At 38.8% G+C, this 24,294-nt stretch overlaps 1 protein-coding gene across 2 annotated transcripts; it reads left to right on the forward strand.

The window, feature by feature from the left end:
- Window positions 1-229: 229 nt before the first annotated feature.
- ENGASE (endo-beta-N-acetylglucosaminidase) lies at window positions 230-18,626 on the forward strand. Of its 2 annotated transcripts, none has more exons than XM_023502682.2 (14): window positions 230-898; window positions 2,672-2,736; window positions 3,058-3,259; window positions 7,197-7,345; window positions 10,029-10,186; window positions 11,167-11,315; window positions 12,088-12,250; window positions 13,732-13,835; window positions 14,703-14,811; window positions 15,218-15,405; window positions 16,414-16,562; window positions 17,228-17,333; window positions 17,776-17,890; window positions 18,180-18,626. In XM_023502682.2, the coding sequence occupies exons 1-14, from the start codon at window positions 759-761 to the stop codon at window positions 18,591-18,593; spliced, it is 2,211 nt and encodes a 736-aa protein (XP_023358450.2). In that variant the 5' UTR covers window positions 230-758; the 3' UTR covers window positions 18,594-18,626. The 2 variants fall into 2 exon arrangements, with proteins under 2 accessions (XP_023358450.2, XP_023358449.2); XM_023502681.2 differs by having other exon boundaries at window positions 231-898; window positions 17,225-17,333.
- The last annotated feature ends 5,668 nt before the right edge of the window (window positions 18,627-24,294 follow it).

The following is a 24,294-nucleotide window of genomic DNA, read 5'->3' on the forward strand; positions in this document are numbered from 1 at the left end:
CCAGGTGTATAATTATACAGGTATAAAATATCAGAGATTAAATAATTTCCGTTTAAATTCGGGGACTCTGACGCCAAGGTCGCTCTTCGCTCCCTGCGCCTTTCAGTGGCCACAGAGGCACTCTGTGCAAAGCAGAGGGCTCAGAAGCCTCCCCTTCTTCTGCGGCCTCGCCTCAGGCTTTCAGGAAGTCCTTCTCCTTATTTCTCGTCCCAAGACCAGCCGAGCGCCGCAGGACGCCGCCCAGAAGCAGCTGGAGGCCCCGGCTGCGGACGGGGCAAGCGGAAGGAGAGCCTTCAGAATTCCCGGACGCCTCATAAACATTTCAAAGCCAGCGGCAATAAATACGCACAGCTCAGCGTGGCGTGGGCGTCTGCGCCAGCAGCTCCGACGTTCGGCGGCCCACGCTGGAAACCGGACAAGGGTTAGAAGCTGGAAAGGGAAACTCTGTATCCCAGTCTACATAAGACAAAGCCCTTTGATATCACCCCGCCCCCACACTGGCTCCTTCTATTTGTCTCTGATTCTGAGAACACCTGCCTACACGAACCCAGGAGCGAGCCGCCAGGACTCTGACCCTCCCTGAGGTGAAGGGATCCTGGCTTGTTTGGGAGCTCTTGATTGGAGGCCGGACCTGCAGGGGGCGGAGCCGAGCGTCGCCACTGGCTGGAGCCGGGACTTCTAAGCTCGCGCCGGGAGGCCAAGGGCCAGTCCCAAAGGCCGGCCTGGGCGCCTGTGATAGGCTGCTCCGGGGAGATCCAATGGAGTCTTCGGCCGACGGTGCAAATCGGGGAAAACCTAGGCGGCGCAGCCCGCACTGGCGGGGGGCGGCGGCGGAGAAGGAGGAGCGGGAGGAGACGGAAAAGATGCCGCCGCGCTCGCCCAAGAGGCTTGGACGGAGGTGAAGGGATAGCGGGAGAAAGAGATCCAGAGAGCCGGGGTGGGGGCGGGGGAGCCCCAGCGCGCGCAATGTGGTGACGCAAAAGGCGTCTTTTTCTTGCTCCCTGGCGGGAGCATCCCCTCCTTGCCGGCCTAGGGTAGGCCACTGCGCCCAAGCTCCCGCTTGGACGGCCTAATAGGTTTGCATTTAAAAATAAAAGCTGGCTGGAGTCAGTCCTCTTTGAATTCCTTCTTCGTCTGGTGAGGGGATGGCTATGAGATCTTCTCATTTAGAATCACCAAAAGGAGCTTAGAGATTATTGATTATCGCATGAAAAACCTGACTTAGGAAAGAGCACAACCAGCGCTAGAATGCAAGACTCTGGCTTCAAAATCAGCGCTTTTAACTGTTAGGTGAAACGGCTAAATTAGGGAGTCGGTTTTTATTTTTAAATTTTACGAGATCTGCCTGGGTTCTCTTTTTGCCTTTGCAATGGCAAAGGTCACTGCTTGACCTTGAACAAGTCGCTTCAAGAGGGCTCTAGAATCCTCACCTCGTAACGGGGATGGAGTAGTCCCAATGGCCCTTGTACCTCTGACATTTTATGCCTTAATTTATCTAGTATAAATGATTTCACTTCCATTTGGATTTTTATCTCTGACCTCAAAGATAATATGATCAACCAAATGAGAATGGTAAAATGGGTTATAAACCACTTCCTGCAAAAATGATTTTTGGGTTTTGTCTCCAACTCTGATATCTTGGACACTCCCTCACTCTACTACATCTCTCCATCGTGCAGTCTTTTCTCGCTTCTGAGCTAGGAATTAGTCTTTATAACCTCATCAGTATGGAATTCCGCAGCAATAATTCTGTTTGTGCCTATGGGAAAATTGATCACACATTTAATCTTTGCGCTTTGTGCCATATGCATCTTGGAAGATAGGCGAGTCACCTACTTTCCTAGAACCCTCTCCTGCCCTGCTTCTCATTTTGCATAGGACAGAGCCAGTCCTATAAAATGAGCAGGATGGATGGACTGTGATTGTCATTATCCTATATTTCCACCCCTCTTCCAAACTGCTGGATAATTGTTGAGAACTCTAGCGTCTTTCTAGGTTCACTAATGAATTATTATTATTGACACCTTATTTTCCTTCAGTCTATATATCGACCAGCAAGTTTTTATTAAATATGCCAAGTACTTTGCTAGGCACCAGGGATTAAAAAGAAAGAAAGAAAGAAATAATCCCTGTCCTCAGCGAGCCTACATTCTTTTTTTTTTTTTTTTTCCCTGAGACATTTGGGGTTAAATGACTTGTCTGGGGTCAAGTACAAAAAAGAATATTTCTGAAAGTATTTTAAACTGGATGTTGCAATTACTCCAAGTTTTCTCAATGTTTTTCCCTTGATTTGTGCCTCTCCTCCCTTTCAAATTTCTTTTGTGTTTTTTCTTCTCCCATTAAATGATAAACTATTTAAGGACAGAAACTATTTATTCCCTAATACTTTAGCACAATGATTTTTGAAGACAATGTTTCCTCTGATATAATCTGGCCTTAGTTTTTGAAGCAAGTCAGAAGACTGGGTTGGCTGTTTTAGCAGACATGGCATCTAATGATAAGAGGATGAGTAGATTGCCAGTATATAGAAATGTATTATATAATGTGAGCAATTGTGTAAACTCTGAAAGGATAGGTTGAATTTCTAAAATTTAAGGAGAAAAAAACATCTATTTTAATCCTAGTCCATTTTGTAATAATATATTATTGGTGTTTTTTTCCTTTGTTAAAGTGTGGAAGAGAGCCAGAGTCCAGTCTTTCGAGAGGTAATCAATTTTAAGCCAGAGCCCTTGCCAGGTGAGAAAACTGAAGCTGTGCATATTGTTTCACTTTTGCAGGCCTTTGCTTTTAAGATATTTTGATAACTGTGTTTGTACTTTACTGTAACTAATTCTACATATTTTATTTTATCCACTTGAAAACATTCTCAGAAGGAATCCTTAGGCTTCATTCAATAACTAAAGGGATCCTGACACACAAAATAAATTGGAAAAAAAAACCAAACAAACAACAAAACTTCTTGCCTTCCTTTCCAGATTTCATCTATTTCACTTCTTTATCACTTTCAAAGTTACAATATTTCAATGGCTGTCCCCAATGTTTCTCTCCTCTGTCCAGCTAGAAACTATGATAAGATCACCACTGAACCTGTCAGCTTTTATTTTTCATCACTGGAGGAGCTTCTGGCATGGAACCCAGGTAGAGATGATGCCTTTAATATTGCTATGATACCCCTAGCAGATCGCCAACCCCCACTTCAAAGCCAGAGACCTCGGACTCTGTTATGCCATGACATGATGGGTGGCTACTTAGGTGACAGGTGAGTGAATATACCCTCTTTATCTAATAAAACAGTAGTTAAATTGAGAGATACCAAGGAGCTGTAGTTAAAGAGTGCTTAATTAGGAGTTGGAAGACATGGGTTCAAAGTCTGCCTTTGCAATAACTAGTTTGGGGATATTGAGTAAATTAGGCTATTATCTATTGATTTTATAATCCTATAACTTGCAAGATTTGTTATAGAACATAGGGAGATTTTACCTGAATGATTATGGAATTCCCCACTTCTTTTTGCAATCTCACTTATTCTATTATCATTGCTCCTCCAAATTTGAAAGCTATCTCCCACTAATGAAAAGCAGGGTGGTACAGTGAAGAAATACAAGATTTGGAGTCAGAAGAACTGAATTGAATTTTTGATTTTGGTACATACTGTGTAACTTTGGACAAATCACACAATTCCCCTTGTCTGTAGGTTTATTTCTCCATCTATAAGTCAGGGGATTTTTCTTTTCTCTCTTTAACCCTAGAATTTTATAATCTTGCTTCATGGGGAATTATTTTGGCAATAGGGGTGAGTTAGAATGGACATAGATGAATTCAGTTATTCAGTTCAACAAACATCTTTTAAAAATTGTCTTTTTTTATTGTTAGCCATATATAAACACAAATATTTCAGTATGCAAAGATGAACAACAAAGTATTATGAATAAAACTTCTATTAGTTCCTTGTTAATTCATTATAGTTCATTATATATAATGTATATTGTTAAATTTTAAAAGGAAGTAACAGAATTGTCCTGTGTTCCTTTTTGACTTTGTCTTTTTCTTTTGTGTATTTTGTAAATATTTTGTGGTGTTTTTTCCCTTTTTTTCCATATCATGTCATTTCCCACCAACTCATCCTACCCCATAGCAAATTAGGAGAGATATACAAGACAAATCAAGGCTTTGCCTTTATCTAAATATCTGTCTTATTCTGTAGCTGTAGTTCATTGTTTCTTTCAAGAGACATGCTTTATCAATAGTATTTTATTTTTCTAATAACACGTAAAGATAGTTTTTGGTATTCATTTTTGAAATATTTTGAGTTTTGAATTTTTTTCCCTCCTTACTTTACCTTCCTTCTCCTCAAGACAGCAAGCAATTTGATATAAATTATACATGTGCAGTCACTGTAAATATATTTCCATATTTGCCATGTTGAAATGACAGAAATATCAGAATAAAAGGAAAAATTCACAAGAAAGAAAAAGCAAAAAAAAAAAAAACCCAAAACATGGTGAAAATAGTATGCTTCTTTTTGATTTCCGGCACAGGTTAATTGTACACTATTTCAAAGTCTGATTCTTTTTGTACAGCAAAATAATTGTATGAACATGTATACATATATTGTATTTAACTTATACTTTAATATATTTAACACGTATTGGTCAACCTGCCATCTGGGGGAAGGAGTGAGGGGAAGGAGGGGAAAAGTTGGAACAAAAGGTCTTGCAATTGTCAATGCTGAAAAATTACCCATGTATATATCTTGTAAATAAAAAGCTATAATAAAAAAAATAAAATTGAAAAAAAATAAAGGAATGATGATAACATTATTAAAAAAAAAAAAAGAAAAGAAAATAGTATGCTTCTATCTGCATTCAGTCTCCATAGTTCTCCCCCTGAATGTAGATGGCATTTTCCATTCCAGTTCTATTGGTATTGTCTTGACGTAATGCATTACTGAGGAGAGATAAGTCTATCATAGTTGCACACGACATAATCTTGATATTACTATGTAAAATGTTTTTCTGGCCCTGCTCACTTCACTAAACATCAGTTCATATAAGTCTTTCCAGGCTTTTCTGAAATTAGCCTGCTTATCATTTCTTATAAAACAATAATATTTTATTACATTTATATATCATAACTTATTCATCCAATCCCCAATTATTGGACATCCACTCATTTTCCAGTTCCTTGCTACTATAGCTGCTATAAGCATTTTTGCACATATGGATACTTTTGAAACATGCTTTATCAAATCTTTTGAAATCATGACCAATCACTGTATTAAACAGAGTTCTAAATTTTTCAGAGTTGTTTTTCTCTCCCATTATTGTGATCATAATATAAATTATTCTCTTAGTTCTGCTCATTTTATTCATCAGTTTATGAGTTTCCCACATTACTCTGAATCTGTGAGTCATCATAATACTCTATTAGATTCATAAACACTAAATTGATGGACACCCACTTTGTTTCCAGTTTTTTGTTATAACAAAAAGTATTTTTGTATGCATCATCCATTTCATTTTTCTTTGATTTCCTTGGAATATATGCCTAGTGTTATTGCTGGATCAAAGACAATAGTGACTTTTGAGTATTGCTCCAAATTACTTTCTAGAATGATTGGACCAATTAACAGTTCCCCCAAAGGTACATGAATATATCTCTTCTCTCAGAGCTCTTATAAGCAATTGCTATTTTCCTTCTTTTTGTCATTTTTGTCAGTTTGTGAAGCCTCAGAGTTGTTTTAGTTTGTTTTTCTCTTATTATTAATAATTTGGAGCATTTTTCATATGGTTGTTTGCATTTTTTTCTTTTGAAAACTTACATTTGACAAGTTGTCTTTTGGGGAATGGACTCTTGTTCTTATGTAGGAAATAGATATTGGACCTGTGATTTCACTGGAATAGGAAATGCCCTGGTGAGGAAATTCTCTTGACAGCTTCTTTATAATTTATAATCTTAGAGATTTACCTGTAACACTGAAATATTAAGTGACTAGACCAGGATCATACAGTTGAGACTAGACTGTTCTTATATATTTGAAGTTTCTATATATGTATTGGATATCAAGCCTTTTATCAGAGAAATCTGTGGTAAGAGTTTCCCTTCAAATTCTTACTACATTGATTTTTTTGAACAAAAGTTTTAAAATTTTAGTTTCTCAAAAATTTTTTATTTTACTTGTTTGAAATCTTTCTCTTTCTAGTTGTGAAAGGTTATCTCTTCTCTATTTTTTTTAAACTTTATAAACTTTTATATTTAGGTCATGTATCCATTTGGAGTTCATTTGTGGTATTCTTGTAATGGTTATGTTAAATACTTTGCAATTGTGTTCATTTCCTTTTGTATCTTGTTTATTTAGTCTGTCGTCAGATACTTTTCAAATGTTTCTATTTTTTTAGCCAGCATCAAATCATTTTTGTGATTGCTGCTTTTGGTGATCAGATATTACTAGACCCCATTACTTCCTGCCTTTTTTCCCCAATATTTTCCTTGATATTCTTGACCTTTTGTTCCTCTAGATGAATTATGTTATTATTTTTAGTTCTAAAGTATCTGCTTAGTACTTTGATTGTTGGGGCATTAAATTAATTTAAGAAGTACCATCATGTTTATTATATTGATACAGCCCAAGTACAAATGGTTACTATAACTACAATTACTTGTCTTCCTTTATTTCTGAAAAGAATATCATGTAATTGTATTCATATGTGTTCAGAGTGTCACTTGATAGATATACTTCTAGATATTTTTATGGCAAACATTTTCTCAGGACATGTGTGCAGATGATTGCAATACCTGCCAAGGTAGGAATAAAACTGAATAAGACATAATCCCTGCCCTCTTATTACTTTCTGGTGATGGCATGAGATCAGGGAACATGGCATATACACAGATAAATATGATATAAGTCAGAATCCAAATATAAAAAGAGAGATACATATAGTTTCCAGTACCTTTTACTTGGAAATTACTTTCCATGTATTTCCATTTCTTTCCATTTTGAATTTCATTTCATACATATGTGTTCTTTTCCCTCCAACAGAACAGAAGCGTTTTGAGGGCAGGGTCTGCTTTAGTTTGTCTTTTTATCCAACTGTGCCCAGCACAGAGTTGGCATATAATAAATGCTTGTTGAATTGAATTGAATTTTACAGTTTGCATCCTGTGATTTTATTTCATCCTATTCCTTTACCTAGGTTTATTCAAGGCTCAATGACAGAGTCTCCCTACACCTTCTACCATTGGCAGTGCATTGATATCTTTGTGTACTTCAGCCATCACACAGTCACCATCCCTCCAGTAGTCTGGACCAATGCTGCCCATAAGCATGGGGTCTCTGTGCTGGGTAAGAGTGATGCCAGGCTGAATTCGGTCTCTGTTAAAGAGAGCATATATATTAGTTGGTCTGAGGGATGTGGGAATGAGGAAAAAATCAGACTAGTTGTTGTGGACTGAAAGTGTATAAAAATAAGTTCAGTTCACAGTTCACAGATAAGATCCCATTAGAAGAGATCTTAAAAGTCCAATTCCTTCATTTTACAAATTAGGAAATGGGTGTAGAGTTTAAATGATCTGCCCCAGGATCACACAGGAAGGATGTATACTGATCAAGACTGGGAGGTAGTAGAAAGAACATTGACTTTGAAGTTAGAAACCTAATTTTGAAGTTTCTCCAACTCTTCAGCATTATTAGCTCTGGGTCCTTAGACAAGTTCCTCCACTTATCTGTGCCTCAGTATCCTTATCTACTAAATGGGATAACAACCTAATGGGATTGCTGAGAGGACCAATGAGATCATGTAAATAAAGTATTTTGTAAAACCTAAGATTTTACATAAATGTGAGCTGCTAATACCACTGGAAGAAGTGGCATGACAACACATAGAGGAAGATTACTGGCCTTGGAATCAGGAGAGACTTAGGTTTAGATCTTGCCTCCAATATTTCTTTAGTGGTAAGGCCATAGGCAGTACTTTACCTCTTTCAATTTTGTTTTGTTTTTTTTAATAGTATTTCATTTTTTTTCAGGGGTCCTCAAACTTTTTAAATAGGGGGCCAGTTCACTGTCCCTCAGACTGTTGGAGGACCGGACTGTAGTAAAAACAAAAACTTTGTTTTGTGGGCCTTTAAATAAAGAAACTTCATAGCCCTGGGTGAGGGGGATAAACGTCCTTAGCTGCCGCATCTGGCCCGCGGGCCATAGTTTGAGGACCCCTGTAATACATGCAAAGAGTTTTCAGCATTTACCTGTGCAAAACCTTGTGTTTGCGGATTTTTTTCCTGCCTTCCCCTAGCCCCTTTCCTAAGACAGCAAACAATCTGATATGGGTTAAACCTGTGCAGATCTTCTAAACATATTTCCATATTCATCATTATGCACAAGAAAAATCAGATCAAAAGGTAAAATACCATGAGAAAGAAAGAAAAAACAAGCAAACAAAGAACACCACAAGGTGAAAATATTATTTTTGATCCATATTCATTCTCCATTGTTCTCTCACTGGATGCAGGTGCCACTTTCTATCCCAATCTTTTGGAATTTCTCTGAATGACCTACTTCATTGCTGAAAAAAGCCAAGTCCATCTCTGTTGATCATTACATAATCTTGTTGTTGCTATGTCTAGTGTTCTCTTGGTTCTGCTCATTTCACTCAGCATCAGTTCAAGTCAGTTTTTCCAGGTTTTTCTAAAATCAGCCTGCTCATCATTTCTTATAGAACAATAATATTCCATTACATTCTTATACCATTAACCATTCCCCAACTGATGGGCATCTACTTGATTTCCATTTCCTAGCTACTACAAAAAGAGCTGCTGCATATGTTTTTGCAGGATCCTTCCCCTCTTTTATGATTTCTTTGGGATAAAGAGCCAGTAGAGACATTGCTGGATCAAAGGGTATGCATAGTTTTTATAGCCCTTTGGGCATAGTTCCAAATTGCTCTCTAAAATGGTTGGATCATTTCAGAACTCTATCAATAATGCATTAGTGTCTCAGTTTCTCCAACATTTATTATTATCTTTTCCTGTTATCTTATCTAATATGAGAGGTAAAGTAAATCTTAGAATTGTCTTGTTTTGCATTTCTCTAATCAGTGGTGATTTAGAGCATTTTAAAAAATATTACCATAAATAAGCCTGTTTCCTTACCTGTAAAATGGTTACAGTAATACCTCACAAGGCTTTGGTAGGGATCAAATGAGAGAAAACATATCTAATGTATTTTTACAGACTTTAATCAGTTGAGCATTTATTAAACTCTGTGTAAGACATTGTTCTAGGCATTGGGAATATGGAGACAAAAACAGAATACTAGCCCTTTTCCTTAAGAAGATTACATTCTATTGGGAATGGAAAGGGAAGACAGCATATGAAGGGGATCTGGAAAGGTGAGGGCAAAGGAGATATGTATGGTGACAATAGGATGTGGATATATATTGGAAGTAGCTACAGGGGCTTGGCTATGGGCAACACAAAGTGAAAGCTCATCTGTAAGAGGACAGTGCTCCAAGGGCAGAGTATAATTATAACATTTGGTTCAGGGGTGATGGGGATGATGGCCACCTTGCAGACAGTTTGACTCATACCATTGACTCATACTTTCTACTTCTCCTGATATAAGAGTTTGCTCAATATCAAACCCATGTAAATAAAAACAAGTTAATTTTGGGTTTGGGGAAGACATTAACATCCAAGAGGTCAAGAAGGACCTCATGTAGGAAGTTATACATGAGTTAAAGTTTGAAGGAAGCAGGAGAGTTTCATGATAGTGATGGAATTTGTGCCAAGTGTGTGTGAGCCACACATCAGTCTGGATAGATTATAGAGGACAATAATATGAGCAAAATATAAAGATTTGCCATTATTGCATAGCCAGAACTACTGCAGATGCACTGGTTGCCTTTGTCATTTGCCACTGAAGTTACAACTCTGGTATTTCCTTACAAGGTATATTCACGCCTGCTTAGCAAATGATTTACTCACTTGTACATCATTAAAGAGCCTAACCTTTTTGTCCTGTCTTTTAGGAACCTTTATCACAGAGTGGACAGAAGGTGGGCGGCTCTGTGAAAAATTCTTGTCTGGAGACCCATCCTCTTACCAGATGGTGGCAGATCAGCTAGTCCGCATCGCACAGTTTTTTCGCTTTGATGGCTGGCTGATCAACATTGAGAACACACTGAGTGTAAGTGTGGTCTTCTCTCCCCAGCCACCCTTCTACCCTACTCTAGTTCATCTCTTCGACATGTTGACCTCTGTTACCAGTGATCTGTCTCAACCTTTTCCTCTTCTCTCACTCTCTTTGCCACTCTTTGTGATGGAATACTGTAACAGCTCCTGTAGCCTACCCTTATTCTCAAACAAAGCCATTTTTGCCTTAGGATGCTTTTTCTGGTATTGGGGAATGGTGTGCTTTCCTTATGTGTCTCCAGGTACCTTGCCTGGCTGAGCTCAGACTCTAGGTCTGAGGTGTGATGGGATGGTTGTTTTTCTACCTCTTTTGTGCTTGGATTGGCTTTGGAGTCTCTTCTCCCCTTAAGGTTAGGTTATCTCTCTGATTGTGTTCTATTCCTTTCATCTCTGCTTTAGGAGAGTTATGTGTCAGCAACATTTCTCTGATTAAGCAGATTATAAGCTCCAGGTTTCAGTGGCTTTTTGTTTTTCTGTATTATGTATTTCTGCTTTGTAATACCCATGATCTTATTTTTTTCTACCAGATAAACAGATAGAGCTTTTGTTATTGAGCCTTTAACTATGTGCCAGGCATCATGCTAAATACTGAGGAACCCAAAGCAAATTAGTAAGACCATCCCTTCTTGCTATTCCCACATCAAGGAGCTTATGTTCTAATGAAGTAGACAGCACAAAAAGAGGAGCTGGAAAAGTGAGGAAAGAGATGTGTGTAGTGGTAACATAGTGATATGGCCCTGAGGTAGTATGAAGCCCTGGGGATGAGCAAGACAAAGTCATCTATCAGAGACCAAGGGCAGAGTATAAAATGTAGTGGTGTTGGGGGAAAGGGAAGGGGAAATAGGAGTGATGGCCAGAGTGCAGGCACTTTAGTTCATAACAGTAGTTTTCTTCCTCTCCTGAGAGAAGCCCTTTATGCTTTCTAAACCCTACTCGTCTCAGACAATGTCAAATCTTTTTTTTCCTTCCTTACAGGTGGCTGCAGTGGAGAACACTCCTTTTTTCCTACGATACCTGACTGACCAGTTGCACCAATATGTACCAGGTGGATTGGTCATTTGGTATGATAGTGTAGTGAAGAATGGACAGCTAAATTGGCAAAATGAATTGAATGAAAATAATAGGTGAGCTGATTTAACAATGGCAACTTTGTCTCTGTTTTCCTTATCTCTTGAATGTGGGCAGAAGGGTGAAAAGAGAATCAATTAGAATCCATTCTGAATTTAATAAGTATGGCAAATATTATGGATTAGAAATTGTTGCCAGATTAGCTGAGAAGCTCCGAGAAGAATCTGGTTTTCATCGTTGCCTTTCTAGATCTAATTAGCTGATGTTCAGTCTTCCTACCCAAAAGAATTCTATCTACCTTTGGGAGAAGTGAGGCATTTTTTAATTTGTCTTACCTTAAGCATAACTATTTGCATAGGCCAATTTTAAAGTATTGTGGCTTGGTTGTAAAGAATATTAATTCATTCTTGTGAGGAGAATGAATTGCTTAAAAAAGAAAAGCAAAAAACTTTGGACTATTTGTGTGTGTGTGTGTGTGTGTGTGTGTGTGTGCGCGCGCGTGCGCGTGCACAGTGTCTCTGATTTGTAAGAGTTTTGAATTTTTAGTCACTTTGGGTGAGAAGGCACAGGCTGATTAGATTTGCTTTTGGCTTTACACTTAGATTTATATGGAGAATGATTTACAGACACAGATCCTGCCCTTTAGGAGTTTATAGTCTATAAGATTCTACTCTTTTAACTGTAAAGGTAAGATGAGTTTTCAGGAAGCCAACCTCTGGTCCCCGCTTCAGGAAGGAAGGGGAAGCCTTATGGACAAGAAACAGAGGCTGACAACAGAGCTGGCTGAGCTGATGCTTCTCCAATTTTGTGTCTCTTGCTATTTCTCAGAGTATTCTTTGACTCCTGTGATGGTATCTTTACCAATTACAACTGGAAGGAGGACCACCTGGAACGCATGGCATCCTTTGAACTTCGCAAGGAAAATGTTTATGTGGGAGTGGACATATTTGCCCGGGGAAATGTTGTGGGAGGTGGATTTAACACAAACAAGGTGAGTAGACTAGGGAGGTGGATCAGGCTTAGTTACCATTTGAAGGAGTAATGACTTTCTAATGGCTATTTCCGGTGGTTGCTGTTTTTCTTAGCTTTCCTTTCATCTTGGGGGGGAGGAATGTGCTGATTTTTCTTCTTAGGATAGAAAAAATGAGTCTTAAAACACTATTCACCTGTGGGCTATCCATTATGGGGGTGATAGGGTTCACCCCTGACCTGGAGGACTGGGAAGTTGGGGACCCGGATTCCAGACATGATCTTTGAGTATGTTCCTATTCTTCTCTGAAAAAGGGAATGCTGGTGAGGAAGCTGAGGGCAGCAGTAGGGATAGGCCAAACAATCTCTAAGGCTTCTTTCATTTCTTTTCTGTGGTTCTATGAATCCTGAATATCAGGTCATTGAGAAGTAATACTGAACATAGTGCTCAATTTGGAGTCATAAGTCTCGGGTCAAGAACTTGCCTCCTGCTCATTATTATTGCTTCTGTGATGTTGAGAAAGTCACTTAACCTCTCAGTGCCTCAGTTTCCTCATCTGTAAAATGAGAGTTGCACTAATTGTGGTGTCTTCTAGCTCTAAATCTATGATCTTATACTGAGTTCTTGTACTTGATAATATCCTGGACCACAGTCCTACACATTTTTGATTAATTCTTACCTTCTTTCTTTTTATCTTTTCAGAATAGCAGAGCAGACTGGGAGAATACTAATAGTATTTTTATATTTTTTTAAATTTCTTTGGTCATATTAAGTGATGACCTAAGGCATTTGGTTTTGGAAGATAAGTTGATTATGACTTTCTAGCAATACAACTTAAGGCAACAGAAAAGAAAAGCTCCCTTTTCTTTTTTGGGGGTTGGGGGTTGATGTACCATATAAGAGAAAAATAGACAATCATTCTGTCTCTTGACTGTCAGTCCTATCCTATTTCTATTTCTATAGGGAGGTCTTCAGTCATTAATTAAGCTTTAAGTGAATAAATTAATGCAATCACTGAACATTCTTCTCATGCCCAGTTATTTTGAAAATATAATGAGGTTTGAAGTTTCCTGCCTTCCTATGTTGTTTGGATGTTCTTTCTGGCTTTCTTGCACTCTATAATGCCCTCTTATGGCCAATCTGTGAAACTACAGAGTGTTCAGATCTGATTCTGCACCCATCAAGAGATGAAGTCATTCAACCAACAAGCATTTATAAGTGCTATCTATGTGCCAGGAACTTTGCTGGGTGTGGGAGATACAAAGATAAAAATGGATCAGTACCTGCTCTTCAGGAGCTACAGAAACTCTAGAGTTCATCAAAATAATTGGAATCATCAGAACATTGGCCCATGTTTGATGAGCAATAGAGACCCATTGCTTCTATTCAGATGGTGAGAGAATCCTGATCTTAGGATATGCCTTAGCCTCAGAGAAGGTAGTAGATGATGATTTTTATTTTCATATGATCAATGTTCCTCTTTGTCTTCTGCCTTTTTGTAGTCAATGGAGCTGATCCGAAAGTATGGGTTCTCAGCTGCACTCTTTGCTCCTGGCTGGGTGTATGAATGCTTGAATAATAAGGATTTCTTCCAGAATCAGGACAGGTGAGCTCTCATTCCCATTTAAGGCTTCTAGTAATAGATCAGTGGGTCAGAGAAGGTGACCTTAGATTATTTTTTTGGAGTGGGAAGGGGGAAACAAATCAACTGGGTTGACTTCCCCAAGGTAGGAAAGTCCTAGAAATAGATGGAAAAACAATGAGGAATGGATGATGGGTTACTGAGAGACCACTTAGACTGGTATTTTTGGTACATGAAGCTACTAAGTAGTTGAGGAAGCATGAAGTTATATTCCACATAGAGTGTTATAAATATTTTATTTTATTTATACACACAAATAAACATAAGTATGCAGACACACACACATATTGTAAATTCTCTGTTTATGTCATTGATTCCATCGGCACGTGTCCACTTATGACATTATTGAGCTAAATGTTTTGAACAGCTTAGTGACTTTTTAAAAATAATTCCAAATTATAGCTCTACCAACAGTGTAGTAATATGTCTACTGACCCTCTAATTTTGATTATTATTTGGGTTGTTGGGTTTTTTTTTTTTATCATTTTTGTCAATTTCATAGATGTGAGGTAAAACCTCATAATTTTAGTATGAATTTCTCAGTATTAACTATTTGGAAAAACCTTACAGATAATTGTTGACAATTTACATTTCTTCTTTTGAAAATTATTCCTATTCTTGGAGTACTTGGTTCTTGGTCTGTTATATGTGTACATTTCTTACATAGCTTGAATACTGGACTTTTATCAACAATATTTCAAAGAAGGCAAGTCAAAGTTTATATTGGATATGGTTGGGGAAACTATAAGATAGAATGGTTGAGATTGAGGATATGCTGAATTTTCTCTTGATTAAAGAGAGTTCTTCCTGCACCCATATGTCTCTGTGTAGGTTCTGGAGTTTGCTGGAGCAATATCTGCCCACTCACAGCATTTGTTCCCTACCTTTTGTCACCTCATTCGGTCTGGGCTTGGGAACACGGAGATTCTCCTGTGGACAGGTGTGTGGAATATTTGTGATTCTCTTATTCCTTTGTAGTCATGCTGGGTTGAGGGCTGAACAAGAGTTTCCTGCTTGTACTGGATTTAAAAAAAATTAATTGATGCTTTTTTGTCTTTACATTACAGTAATTTCCAAATATACCCCTTCCTGCCTTACGCTCTAGCTATGAGTCTTCCCTCGTATTACTTATAACTTATATATTTTTGCAAGGAGAACCATTCTCCCTTTTTGCCTTGTGGTTTCCATAAATTTGTAGAAAATGAGGTGAGGTTTGTTTTGCATGACTAAGATTTATGATCTGAATAGAATTGATATCCAATTTTGATCCTTGTCCATTTTTGCTGTCTAGTTTGTCCTGCATGACATCATGACACATGTACTTCTTGACTCTGCTTTTCTTTTAGGAGGAGACACTAGGACCATGGTACAACCTAAGTGCTCAGGAAATCCAGCCTATCTTTGGAAATCATGAACTAGAAAGTGAGTCTGGTTGGGTGAAGATTCGCAACTGCTTGATGGATGCCTGGAATGGAGGAAGCTCCCTGCTTGTTCAGGGGATGATTCCTTCCAACACTGGGAAGGTGGCTGTGAGGTAGGTGAATGATTGAGGATTAGGGACTTTCAGCCTTTTGACTCTACATTGGCTGCTCAGCTGGCCTACCTAAAAGGACAAAGTGCTGACACTAATTTTCAATATATACTGTGCTTTGGTTTGGGAAAAAACCTTGTAACTTTCCAAAGTCATGATTGTAGCTAGAACTAGTATAATAGTTCATCCCTAAAACTGAATGGATGTCCATCAGTTGGAGAATGGCTGAATAAATTGTGGTATATGAAAATTATGGAATATTACTGTTCTGTAAGAAATGACCAACAGGATGATTTCAGAAAGGCCTGGAGAGACTTACACGAACTGATGCTGAGTGAAATGAGCAGGACCAGGAGGTCATTATATACTTCAACAACAATACTAGATGATGACCAGTTCTGATGAATCAGGCCATCCTCAGCAACGAGATCAACCAAATCATTTCTAATGGAGCAGTAATGAACTGAACTAGCTATACCCAGAAAAAGAACTCTGGGAGATGACTAAAAACCATTACATTGAATTCCCAATCCCTATATTTATGCAAACCTGCATTTTTGATTTCCTTCACAAGCTAATTGTACAATAATTCAGAGTCTGATTCTTTTTGTACAGCAAAATAATGTTTTGGTCATGTATACTTATTATGTATCTAAGTTATATTTTAATATATTTAACATCTACTGGTCATCCTGCCATTTAGGGGAGGGGGTGGGGGGGGGTAAGAGGTGAAAAATTGGAACAAGAGGTTTGGCAATTGTTAATGCTGTAAAGTTACCCATGTATATATCCTGTAAATAAAAGGCTATTAAAAAAAAAACAAAACAAACAAAAAAAACAAAACAAACAAAAAAAAATAGTTCATCCCTAGCCAAACAGCTGAATCCTTGGAAGGGAAAAGGTAAGAGATCCTAGGGGTTATAATGTTCTTATCTTTGTGACTCAAGAGATTTGAGCCTTGTATGTTACTAGAGTTTCTTTAAGGCCTCTCATTGATCATTTTTCCTCTAGGCTTTTTTCTCTGAAGGTCCTAGCACCACCAAAAATTTATCTATCTCTAATATACAAACTGGAAGAGCCTACAGATATCACTGTTGCATTGGAACTCTCCACCTGGGATGTTAGAAGATGTAGCATTGAGGGCGTCCCATCTTTCGATGGTGAGGTACTGGGACAGGTCTCCCTCTTGCATTCACTATATTTCTTTCCCCCAATGGCTTTTCTTCTATCTGGGCATCTTATTCTGACTTCTATGATTGTTTCTAGAAGCAAAAATCAGAAAGGACTTGGATGACCAACAGAATGGAAGGAATAGGACCAGTAATGTAATTTTCCCTGTTGGTTCCCTGTCCTGGAAGTGGATATTAAGATCTCAACCAAATTGTCTGTGCCTTCTACCTTCCTTCAGGCAGTGGCAAAGTTCTTAGTGGAGTTTGTAGGGAGGGACACAATATGTCCCAGAATGATCATGTCAGAAGTAGACTAAAGTAAGAATTCATTTCTACTTTTGTTTTTAGACTAATTCCAGTTGTCTTTGAACTCAGAAACTGTACTTCCAACTGTGTGTGTGACTTGGGAGTAAACAGATAATGTGGCATAAAGATGAAAAGTCGGGGAACTTTATCATTGAGTGATTTTCTTATTCAGAAGTCACTTTTACTGAAGAAAGATCAGATGCCCCCAAAGTGACAGCTTTTTCAAGAATGGGAATTTTAGCTCCCTTGCTGATTTCTTCCTGGTTTCCTTCTTGGCATTTCTGAATTGGGGATTGGGCTGGAAAAATATAATTGACTCTCATATATTCCCTGACTTGTTTTTCTAGCAGGGTCAAGCATTAGGTACACTCCCCAACCTCTCCAGGAGCCCCCAGACAAGCTGCTCAGGTGGGTTGGTAGAAGTGGCCGGCAGTTCAACGGGGGCTGGATCCATCGGTGAGTCCCTCTCCCCCAAGGGTGTGTTGCACTGTGCAGGGGCTGGCCTACCATGAAGATGGGCTAGAGGTGAGTGGGAGTAAGAATTTTCAAGCTAAGAATTCCTAGGACTGGAGGGCAGTGGGGAAACTCCCAGGCTTAGCCATTTTTGCATATTGGAACAGTCCTCCTCAGCAAGTTTCTAGGCCGTTGCTGGGTATAGGTCCTAGTTTATTACATGTGCAATTGACTTGTCTCTGAAATCCTAAGCCCTGGATCAGGACCTTTGTCACTCTGCCCCTCTCCAAACCCCCATCTTCTATAGCTACTGTAGAACTGGGTCATGGTAAGAGTCAGTAATAAAAGTGGTAAACTGGAATTAGTCATTGAGTGAAGTAATAGGAGATTTTTACAAGATAGAATCCTTTCCTTCTTCCTGAGCTTGCCTCTGTCTTCTCCACAGGTACTATGAAATGAATCTTCAGGACTGCTTTTTGCAAGACATCTTTGTTAATTTTACATGCCCCCTGGGTAGCCAAAAGGATGAAAACTTTACTTGTCGCTTGGGAGAAATCCAGGTGAGGAACCCTAAATATGAAGATTCTTGCTCTAAGACTTATGGAAAGGAAGCTTGGAGTCCTGGAAGTTCAACCTGTTAAGGGCTTATGCTAAACTTACAAGCAAAAGGCATGGTATTGCTATAAAGCTGGGAACAAACTAAAAAGCTTGCTGGTAATATCCTTTGTCTCTGAGAGAGGGGATGAGATGCAGGTGGCCAACTTATAAATAGAATAGGGCTTTTCTTTCCCATCTTGGGACTGAAAGTTAGGGATTGGTAGTTATTCTAAACTTTCTTTCTCTTGGCAGGTGGTGGATGCAAACAGCCTAATGACACCATTGTCCCAAGTCCGGGATCTTACTGCTTCCCATATGTACTGGCACCATAACCATTCAGAATTGCATAGAGGCAAAACCAAACTTCTTCTCAGCTGTACTCTCTACTGGTATTATCTGCTACCCCAAGCTTATGGCTTCCGGATCTACCATCAGGGCGGGAAATATTCGCGGAGAAAGGAGTTGCTAGACTCGGAAGAGCCCACATTCTTGGGTCTGGCCCATGCCAATATGTACCGGGTGGTGAACCTGGAAGTAGAAGAAGCCTTAGCTGGCCAGGACTGCTTTGTGGAGTTCTTTGTGCAGCCCATCCCCAAGGAAGGATTCTTGGTTCCTCAGGCAGAGTGGGGCAGATTAACCCTGCTCTACTCAAAACCCAATGCTTAAAAGCATTAAAGCAGAACTGTCTTATTGACTACAGATTTTTCCCCTCATTGTATTGAAAGGAGGCTTGATTCAAAGATGTAAGTTTGGAGGAATTGAGGCAGTGGGCACAGGGGGAGGACCTTGGGCATATTTGTGGGCAGGAAGTTGTGGGAGGCCCAAGTAGCCCTTGGTATCCGCATTGAAACTAAGGCACACATAACTACTTTTATTTTTTTTTTTAAATCAACTCCTTGAGGTTGAAAATTTTTTCTCTGGTGTGGTTTGAAAACTTTATTCTAATCATTTTCTTTATGCTGAAAAGTTTCAAAGTAGTAGTTATAGGAATTAGAAATATTTAGATAAAGGAAAATAGAGAAAGCTAAGATTTTATGCTTACATTGAGAATGGTAACCATTTTTCTTCACTGCAGTCTAAATAATGAAAGAAATAACTTAAAACAAAGCTTTTGCGTAAGAGGGGTGTGAGGTCTAATATCAGATACTACAATAGTGCTTTCACTGTGGGATGAATGCTCTGGACCTAGTAATTTATAAAGGCCCCACACCAGGGCAAGTTTTTGTAGAAATTCAGTCAGTTCCCATTATTTCTGTAAGTCTAGGGACATGAGGAGTAAGGTTCAGCAATTTCTCCAAATCTCAGTCTAACTTTTATCCATATAAAGATTAAAATATTACTCTTCTCTGTAGAGACTTGAAAGATTTTTTTTTTAAAGTATTTCCTTTCTTATGATTGGACTTGGCCTGAAGTTATCTGCCTCCCTTGACTGCACCCCTACTCTGCTCTAACTACAGCCTGTTTGGTTCAAGGACGTGCAAGGCCAGGTCAACCATAGTCCTTCCTACCACGTAGGATATAGTTTGTCTCTGTCTTCTAGCCTGGTATCTTTCGTTATTCACCAGAAACATCAGATTGCTTCATTGGACTACATCTTTTTCTACAGTCTTTTCTCCTTTGAAAGTTTTACTATGTGCTGAACCCTTTTCATCTACTGCTTTTCTTCTCATCTCTCACCTCCTTGCCTTTTGTTCTTCATTTTGTCTTTGTCTTGGATTAATCAGTTTCATGGCCAGGTATCAATGAGGAGCATCCAGCACATTTGTTTGTAATGGGCTGAGGTTTGAGCTGATGCACTGAGGTCCCAAGTACATGAGGCTAGATAGTAATTGGACTATACTCTATTAATATACATGATTGGATAAAGAATGGTCCCTGCCCACTCTCCGTGCAAGTCCTGATGTGTTGTATAGGAAATGACGATTTTGGTGGGTGGAGGCAGAGAGAGAGACAGGAAGAGAAGCTGGGAGAGATTGGGCTGGGTTCGAGACTCCAAGCTGCTGGTTGTGTGGCTGCTGGTCGAGCTAGCTTCTTGACTCAGCTGCACACATTGCTATCGCCAATTCTCTTCCACCTCCGATCCTTCTTCACTGAGAATAAAGACTGACGATTTTCCCCTAACCTGAATTCCTGTCTCGTGCTGATCTTAAAATACACGATCTTCACATTTGTTGGTTATAATTTTCTAACTTGTCACTAAAAGTCTTCTTGTTTCCTTCTTTTTTCCTCATCTCCCATTTTCTCCTTTTCCCTATGTTTGCCTAAGGCTTGTCACTGAGCTACCAACAATAGGCCTTACCCAGCCATGGCACTTTTGAGCTAAAGAGGTTGCTGATAATTTGGTAAATGAGTATACTACTTCAGCTACATTCTGACTGAGTTCTTGTGAATCTGAAGGATTCATAGAGCAGTGTCCCTGAACAATAGGAAAAAAACCAATAAGCCCTGCTTGTAGGACACAGGATCATACATATAATTAATTGCTAGCAATTATAGAAGTCTCTTATTTTGCAGACAAAGGTGAATCACCCAAGTGATATATCCACTATCCTGGGATACTTTGTTAGAGCAAAAAAATCAACTTTTAGCTTTTGTTACTGACATCAAAAAAGATTGCTACATTGTACTGTGATCCACAAGGTGGCAGCACAGATCTCCTGGCTTCTTCTGGCCTTTGGAATTTGGGGGCTTCTTGGAGAATTGGCAAAATCTAATATAAGATGTAGGATACCTAAATTTATTTGTGGAAAGATGGTACTTTGCCTTCTCTTTCTTTAGGTCGTATGTTTCTTCCAGAGAAGAAATTCTTAACCCAGACTGCAAACTTAAAAAAAAAAACAAAAACTCTAACACTTTTATTATATTTCAAGATATTTTATTTTGTGCATATAACAACAATATTCTGAGAAAGGATCCATAGGTGTCCCTAAACACTGCTATAGGGGACCATGTCTCAAAAGAGCTTAAAAACTTAATGTTTGGAAGAAGGTGGCCCTGACTTGCTGTATCCCAGAGTCTCACATCTTCTGACAAGAAGAATGTAACTATTGAGATAGATGTGGATTGACAAGCGAGTTCATCAAACAACCTAGATTTTAAGTTTCATACTGAAGATGGAAGCAAAGGCAGATAATGGAAAGTGAATATGGAAGTGTAACTTTGTTCCATAAAAGTAGTGAGGTATGCAAGCTAAGAACAAGTTGAACTTTGTGGGGAAGTGCAATAAAAAAAGGTTTAAAATTATTCTGGAGAAAAGAGGATGTAGAAGGCATAGAATCCCTATTGAATGTATGAGGTAATAATAAAAGACAATAGATAATGGCAGCACTTCTTAGTCTACATTTTGCTTCTGTTTTCTCCACTAAGAAAAATGATATTTGGAGAGTTGATACCCAAGAGAAGTAGGGAGATATTAAAAGCACCAGGCTGTCCTTAATGAGCTGTAGTCACTGGACTATGTCCCCTGATATTGAAACAACTGGAAGATATGATTCTCAGCATTCTTTGAAAGGTTATAGAGAATAGGAGAGGTATCATAGGATTGAAGAAGGGCAACCATGCTGATTTCTAAAAATGAGCATAGGAGCATAGATGTAGAGCAGGAAGGGATCTTAAAAGCTATCTAAAATGATGAGGAAACTAAGGAAACAGACATATGGGCTAGATAGGGTACAGTTTGGTAGATTTGGGATTGAATGAACAACTGGGCTTAAATGGTTTGATGTCATCTTGGAAGGTTTTTAATGGAATGTCCCTGGGATCCTTGCCTGGTAATGATTTTTGTCAATGATTTGGATAAAAGCAGATGGTATGCTTATCAGGTTTGCAGATGGCACAAAGCAGGAAGGGATAGCTAAAAGAATCAAGATACAGAAAGATCCCAACAGGTTAGGACATTGGACCAAATTTAAAAGATGAAGTTTAACAAGGCATTGGGGGATTGAAATTTTCACTAGCTAAAATTCAGCACCAGAACACCTGACCAAATTTAAAAGGTGAAATTTAATAGGCACTGGGGACTGAAATTTTCACTGGCTAAAAGTCAGTAATACTGCACACAGGCTTTGATAACAACAGTCATGCTTAATAAAGACAGAAATTTGGGCTAGGTGGGAGCCTCCTAATTCTACCTTTTGTTGGGGTTGAAATTTATTTATAGCTAAGCCAAAGAGGCTTTTTGGAGTGTTGCGGGTTGTTATTCAATAACCAAAAACTTTGATGCAAAGCTGGTGATTGGTGATTTAGGGAGGAAAGGAAAGACCTAATCTTACCCTAGGGCACTCTTCCTGGTTTTTGTTATTGGATTGCAGTGTCTACAATTCTGTCAAACTGTCCTTACAAGGTGGAGGAAATGTTAGTCTTGAGGTACTTCCTAGCAGAGTAAAGCCAGATTACTGATCCTATCCTAAGGAGATGAACACACCAGTAAGTCTAGTAAAGCATTATACCCAGCCAAGAGTAAACCTGGTGCTAGAGCAGAATTGTTAATGTTACCAGAAGACATCAGAAGTAATATAGTATGGGAGGTGTCAATTGCCCCTCCCATGTGATTCCTATGCCTGAACACTCTTGTAATTGGTGTTTATATTTGTGGAGGAACATATTCTCTATTTGATCTTGTATTGCAAATCTTATTACTATGATATTTCAATAAATGCTTTTGCTTTGAACTAATTGGGTCCTCTGGTTGGAAAATAAATGTGTTTGTGGGGGGTTCATGAGGGATGTAGACTTAGATTACCTTGAATTTGAGTAATCATTTTGTGATCCTCCTATATAAGAGGGAGTTAGCACTGATACTACATAGGAATGAATATAAAGTTCTAACACAGATTCAGAAAATCAATTCAGAAGTACAAGATGGATAAGTGGCGGTTTGATCTAAAAAATTCTGGGGACTTAGTGTACTACAAATTCAATAACTCCATTATACCATTAAAAACACCCCCCAAACTAATGCAATTTTAGGTTTCATTTCAAATAAGAGACATTGTGTCCATCCTTAGTGAGATGATGGTCTGGTATCCTTTCTGATTAACCAACATCTTTAGTTTTGAGTACAATTCTGGACACCACATTTTAGGAAGGACATTATTAAGTAGGAGAATGTTCAGAGGATGGTGACCAGTCTCCACACTCTTGTCGGGATAGATTGAAGGCCCTGGGAAAGTTTAATGTGATGATTAAAAATATTAGGAGGAGTGACATAATAGCTATTGTCAAATATTTGAAAAGCTGTCACTGACAGAATTGTTCCACTTTTGACTTCCAGAGATCAGAAGTGGGAGCACTGGGCAGTGAGTGCAAGGAGGCAAATTTAGGTTGGATATCCAGAAAAACTGAATAACTAGAGCTGTTTTATTGCTGATGTAGGTTTTTGTTTTGCTTGACCAAACATGTTTGTAATAAAATTTATTTATCTCAGGTTGGAGGGGATGAGGGAAACAGGGGGAAATGTGCATTTTTATGAAATGAAAAAGCAAAATTTTATTTAAAAAAAAAATTAGAGCTGTCCTAAAGTAGAACAGGCTGCTTTAAGTTTCTCCTTAGTAGAAGTCTTCTTGTATAACAGGTTGTTAGTGTGTTAGGGAGGATTTGTGTTCAGATAGTGAATGGATTAGTTGGCTTTTAATTCCCTTCCAATTCCTGTGATTCTGAAGGTACGATACTCACATCCTTCACATTCTTAATGAGGAATAACTGCAGTCCAGGGGAAAAATGCTTTCTGAGTCAGCAGCTGCTTGAAAATGTGAGGGAGTGAGTGGAACATTTCACACAGGTTCCTCTTGTTGATCAAGGTCAAATTTTGTTACACTCACCTGGCATTGTGGTTCATCCTCAAAAGCTGCAGTTATTTTGGTGGGTGTTGCCAGTAGAAATGGTACTTCCTAGGTGGTGTTAGGATGGGAAAGAGATGCTAAAAATTGAAACCAATTTTTAGCCAAGTTTTTTTTTTTTCCCAACAATTATCTGAGGTTGTATTTGCTTGTTCTGCTTCCCCTCTCCCCCATTTTTGAGCTTGATGGAGCAGAGGTGGTTTTTATTGTATGTCATTTGCCCAAACTGAACAAGCATGCTGGCCCCAATCTCCTAAGGTTTCTGTCCTGTCCCCTACCCCACCTGTTAGCTAGTATAATACTGATGCCTGGCTTCATTTATTTGCATGTAGTCATTTTTCTAGTAGAGGTTCCTTGGAATATTTTATGCAGAGGAGAGAAAATTTATAGTGGCAATTATTTTCTCACAGTCTGGTGAGCAAGCAATTAGAAGTAAGGGGGTTTAGCAGAGCATGGCGCGGCAGGATCACACAGCCCCAACTCCCTCGGAGCACAGTCCCCAATTCCACCAACAAGAAAGCCTCATATGC

This window comes from Sarcophilus harrisii, chromosome 4 (assembly GCF_902635505.1).
Source record: "Sarcophilus harrisii chromosome 4, mSarHar1.11, whole genome shotgun sequence".
Classification (NCBI taxonomy): domain Eukaryota; kingdom Metazoa; phylum Chordata; class Mammalia; order Dasyuromorphia; family Dasyuridae; genus Sarcophilus; species Sarcophilus harrisii.